This window comes from Aphanomyces invadans (assembly GCF_000520115.1).
Source record: "Aphanomyces invadans strain NJM9701 unplaced genomic scaffold supercont1.22, whole genome shotgun sequence".
Classification (NCBI taxonomy): Eukaryota; Oomycota; class Saprolegniomycetes; order Saprolegniales; family Verrucalvaceae; genus Aphanomyces; species Aphanomyces invadans.
The window spans coordinates 838392-843953 of NW_008580167.1; the positions used below are offsets into that span (position 1 = coordinate 838392).

The following is a 5562-nucleotide window of genomic DNA, read 5'->3' on the forward strand; positions in this document are numbered from 1 at the left end:
CATCACCACCACCAAGACTGCCACCAACGTCGTGACCGCCACCGCACCGCCGCCGCAACCATTGCCTCAACGCCACCACGGCCAACGCCATTGCCGCCGATACCACGGTAGTCAAACATCATGCCGGCCAACGCCAGGGCTGCCGACACCATCGCAGCCAACACTGCCACCACCGTTGTGCCTGCCTCGCGTCACCAGCCGCAACAACGGCCGTCAACGCCACGACTGCCACCGCGACCGCCGCCGACGCCACAGTCGTCAACACCTTGCTAAACTACGCCACGGCCACCGACATCGTCGCCGTCACCACTGCCGCGGTTGTCATGTCTGCCACCCCACCGCCGCTGCAATTCGGCCACCGCACCACGACTGCCGTCCCCCAAACCGCCCACAATCTATTTATCCCCTTTCAGAGTGAAAATATCCAATGCTCCAGGTATATTGGATAGGATGGGTATATTCTATAATATATCCTTTGAACACTCGGCCAAGCTGTCATGAATGCTGTGACACCGAAATAAAACAATCCTGTGCATTGCATTATAGTCGAGCGTCTGACTGGATGGTCCAGTGTTGGCACGGACAATTATTACGTTTAAACAAAAACGTCCTTATTTAGACGGTGTTTAAACGTTCTTCTTATTATTATTGCTATTTAAACGGGGGTTTTGAACTTCCTGCTATTTAAACGGGAGTTATTAGAGCTCTGTGAGTCACGGAGTCCGGGCGATCCCTAAAACGGGCGTGTATAATTTATCCGACTCCGCCCGGCTGACGCTTTCCTTGCATTATCAGTGTCACTCCGTCGGTCCTTCCGGCTGACGCTTTCCTTGCATTATCAGTGTCACTCCGTCGGTCCTTCCTCCACATCATACGGATGCCACATCTTGTCGGTCGGAAACCGTGCAGCGCGCGGCAACACTTCACGAACACAGGCCGCATGACCAACAAAACGCAAGCGTTTCTGAAATGTATGCACTGCACACGTGCATTTGAATCGGGCAATCCGAACGCTGGCAAGCCCGCCGACATCCGTGCGGAAAAGAACGCGATGGAAGCGCACCTCCGCAAATGCATGTTTGCACCGTCGCGCGATACAACTCCATCATACAGCCAGAGTGGTGCGATGCGATCTGGTAGTAGCGGGTCGCCGCTTCTCGGTCCGACACACTCTCAGTCATCAATGAAACGGCCTCGCGAACAATCCATGTCGCGGTACATCGCGCCGCCCATCATCGACGACCAGAAAGACCAGTTTCATCGCTTGATCCTGGAGTTCATGGCGGAATATAGCCTGCCGGCCTCCTTCGTCGAAACCCAGACATTCAAGCGTCTGGTCGATTTCTGCAACCCTCAGTCGGCGCGAGAATCAGTCGGATGATGACAGTGAAGTGGAAGAGATCCTCGATCATGGCCAAATTCGCCCTTCGTGGCCGAAGGAGAACGTGCCCAACTGGCCGCAGGAGCCTACGACTGCGAAGCTCAAGGGCCTCCGAGGCATCCAGGTAGACCTGGTAGACCTCTTCGAGGGCGCCTGTCTGTCCGACTCATACTGAGTCAGAATAACTAAACAGCGCTGAGTGCCGAAACATTAGCAGATGTGAACCGTCGCGATCACCTCATGACTGCAAAATGATTCTGGCAAGTAGACGCCTTGAAATATCGATCAGCTCAACCTTGACGCCAAGAAGAGCCGTCAACTTCGTGGCTGATGACTCCTTCGTACACCTGTCCTAGAGCCCTTGACAACGTCCGGACAATATTTGATCGGTGGGCCGGGCCTGGCGGCATTTTTTGCAAAATTTTCGCTATATAATATTATTATATTTAAAATAGATTATATTTAAAACGTTTAAACACCGATTTAAACGCATTTAAACGTTTATATTAATGCATTGTTCGTTTAAATGCCAACACTGGAAGGTCCTCGGTTCGATTCCGGTCATCTGCTCTTCTATCAGAAGGATTCAACTGCGTCACGCGCACCTAGAAAGAAGACTGTCCGGTTCAAGTGATCCGCGTTCCGGTTAAAACGCATCTGCTCGCGACATTTCAGAAAAATCAACACCACCCCCTCCTCGAGTCAGCCCTATCAGCCGAAATGAGCGAAAAGTAGGTTGGTTTTAATTGGATATACAATAGTAGTGTGTCAAGTTAAAACCACAATTAACCTCCCTTGACAATTAGTAAAGTTAAGCAAAAACAGCTTCATGACGTTGAAAAGCATGGTAATAGCAGTCACTAATTAAACTTTCATTCATGATCGAATAATTCCTGCTTCTCAACGGTAGGTTCTTACCTCCACGGTGGCGTCGGTTGAGTGCACAAAAGCTAGCAATTAATGAACGACGAAACTGTAAAGCAATTTTGCTCTGCACTACAGCCGTGGTGCAGGCTGCTTTCAACTACAGGACTGCTTCCTTCATGACTGAATTATTGTAGTGAATCCACACACTTGTTTCGTTGCTCTGTGGTATGTAATGCTGTCGCACTTGACAACTCTTGGTGAGTTGACCCTAGCAGTGCGAATTGCCTGGGAGAATTGCTGATCACTGGGTTTTTCATGCTTTCTTGCCTCATATCCCCTGCCGCTCTACTCATATCCAGGACGTGCGGTTCTTGGGGTACTAGTAGTTCGCAATCAATCACTGTATTTATATGATTTGCAAACCGTCCTACGTTGGAACACAACACAGCAACAACAGCTTTACAAACAATATGCAAAATAGCTCACGCGGTAGAGCTCCCTCTCGAAGCCTCAGTGGTATAGAGTTCAAATCATGACTATATGGCATGTACAACATGCCATATAGTCAGAGTGTGGGTTAGAACCATAGTTCGTCGGTTGTGACATCCTAATGGGCAATTAGGTAATGTGAAGTCGCAGAATGCACTTGCCCAATGACGTCCAACATATTTCGTCTAAAGTGTACTCATATATGTTTAAAACTTCTACCTAGTACCAGGAGCTTAAAGGCAATTAAACGTTCATGTAGCAGGCTCTAAATATATTTTGTCTGGTTCCTCTAATATCATTGACTAGTTCAAAATCCCACTAAACCTCGTCGTTCGTATCAACGTCGTGTCATGGCCTACACCACGTTTACAAAGAGCCGGTTGTGTCTGCAACCGAAAAACGCACACTGCTGACGCCTGAGAGGACATGCCATGTGAAACCATTACCCACTCATATGACAACGCTCTGCCACGGGCTCCTCGAAGCCTGTAACGTATGGAAGAACTACTGCGGTGTCGTCATATCGACTTGCCCAAGTGTCCAGTTGTACAACGACGCCGTCGCCGTGAGACTCGACAGCACTTGGTACAAGATCAAGAAACTCGTGGGGGTAGGTAAAGTAACCCGAACACCAAGTTCAGCTAATTGAATTTTTTCAAGTTCCTGAACGAAGACGAGGTCAAAGCATTGTAGCGTCGTCCTTCGAGGGCAGCCATCATAGCCTATGCAATCCCAAGGAACTGTCGTACCGACCCTCGAGCAGGCGATGCCGTTGTGGTCTGAACGACGCGGTGTAACCCTATGGTGTGGAAACACGGGCCATGCGTGTCGTGCAGGGCGAGCGCGGCAGGTACAGGGTGACGCAAAGGCAGGTACATTCGCCTCCAGGTAGCAAGGGCACGTGTAACATCGTGAAATGCGTGTCTTTTTCCAGATCTCGTCGCTTCGGCGTCGACAAAGCCCGCGACCACGCATACGACCATGCGTTCTGGCTCGAACTTGGTGTCTAAACATCGCAGGAGATTTCGATCGTATTAGAATATACAAATTGGTCATATTGATTTCAGATTATGTTGAGCCACATCGGCGTGAAATATTTGATCCACAAATCAAGTATCACCTTTAGGCCACGTCATACATAACCCGCCTCTTCTGCATGTTACATGAGCATTGCGCAAGTGAAAGCTAATATATGGCGTGTCGCCCTAGCATTGCATAATGCAGAGCTTCGAGATGGCAAACATATTCGTAGTCTAGATTAACCTTGGCTTAATCATTCACCTTCCAATTCACACTCAATTGATTACACCACATTGAGCGCGAATGTGCTAGATTGACGTCGAGGTTCAAAGAAATTGTTACTTTGAAACCACATTGATTGCTGGATTCGCCACTTTATACGGGCTGTGCTGTACTAGACCTCACGACAGAAACTCATCGAGAGACAAGAGCGAGTTCATGCGGAGCAGGTTAAGAGCATCGATGAGAAACACACCAGATATGATGCCATGATGACCCCAACAATTGCGAACGGCGACTGGACTATCCTCATTCCATGCTTCAGTTGACCATTGCATAGCCAGCAAGACATTCACAGCGTTTGGGCTCGATCGCGTTTTCTGCGAAATTGTGCAGCGACGAGAATGGAAGTTTGTAATGTCGACGCTTGTAATGCTATTTCAAGCTAACGATGATGCCGGAATCAATAGGCTGAAGGACAGATGTTATGTTTGATGGCAGCATCAAGTTTCTCGAACGTTGTTGATGTCAGGTTGAACGGATTGATGTGATGTGACATTGTCAAATATCAATAGGACATTGCGAATTTGCCTCTCATGTGGTCGTTTAACTTCATAATCCTCTCAGAACAACGCAATTGTCATCAATGTTTTGCGATTGCCCCTGTAGTACACTGTACATATCCTAGTCGGAGGCCGACAGAATTCCCAAACAACGTAGGCGGACAGTCTTCTTGATAAAACTGATAGGCAATATGTGCGAACCAGCAGCGAAAGATTGACGTTAATGCAGCAGACTGTGGAGTTTCTATTTTTAACGTCAACGCAACATAGAAGAGCCAGATTGAGCCCAGTAGAAAAGTTGGGTTTCGTCCATGTTGCTAATGCCGTCGGGATTGAACAAATTTGTTTCAAGCAAAAACGTCTTGCGACCACACGTGGCTATCATCACGCCAACACCACGCTCGCCATGAAGCTGATGCACGCGAAAGGAATGTTACTTTTGAAAGTTGTTCACAGTCCACGAAGCCATCGAGGGACCAGAGATTAGGGTTAATTGAAATTTTTGCATGTCAAAGGTTTCAAAACGCCATATACATGTAGCCATCATAGCTATAAAAATTAAAACCCCTGAACACCATAAATATTCTCTAGGTGTTATATATGATCCATAATATAAACCTCTAAACATATGTATATAAACTACAATAAAAAAAAAAGAAGCTCCATTAGCATGAATATATCTAATTAACCAACCATAATTAACATCTCGCATTATATGTTCAACACTATTAAAAGCTAAATCTATGTGAGGTGTATAATGCATAGCTAAAAAAATACCTGTTAATATTTGTATAACTAACATTAAACCTGATAAAGAACCAAAACCATAATAATAATTTACATTAATAGGTGTAGGATAATCAACTATATGATTATTTAATACAGATAATAATGAATTTTTAATCCATCTCATTTTTATTTAAAAAAAAAATTAACCACTTTATTTTAATAATTACTTAATAACAATTAACATATTAATTTAATTATTATTTTTTATTCCAAGGTGTATTAAACTCAAATAAT

At 46.0% G+C, this 5562-nt stretch overlaps 1 protein-coding gene across 1 annotated transcript; it reads left to right on the forward strand.

The window, feature by feature from the left end:
- Positions 1–940: 940 nt before the first annotated feature.
- On the forward strand, positions 941–1381 carry H310_09750 (hypothetical protein; the record flags this gene model as incomplete). Its single annotated transcript, XM_008875906.1, has 1 exon — positions 941–1381. One exon carries the CDS (start codon positions 941–943, stop codon positions 1379–1381), a length of 441 nt encoding a protein of 146 aa, XP_008874128.1.
- Positions 1382–5562: the final 4181 nt, after the last annotated feature.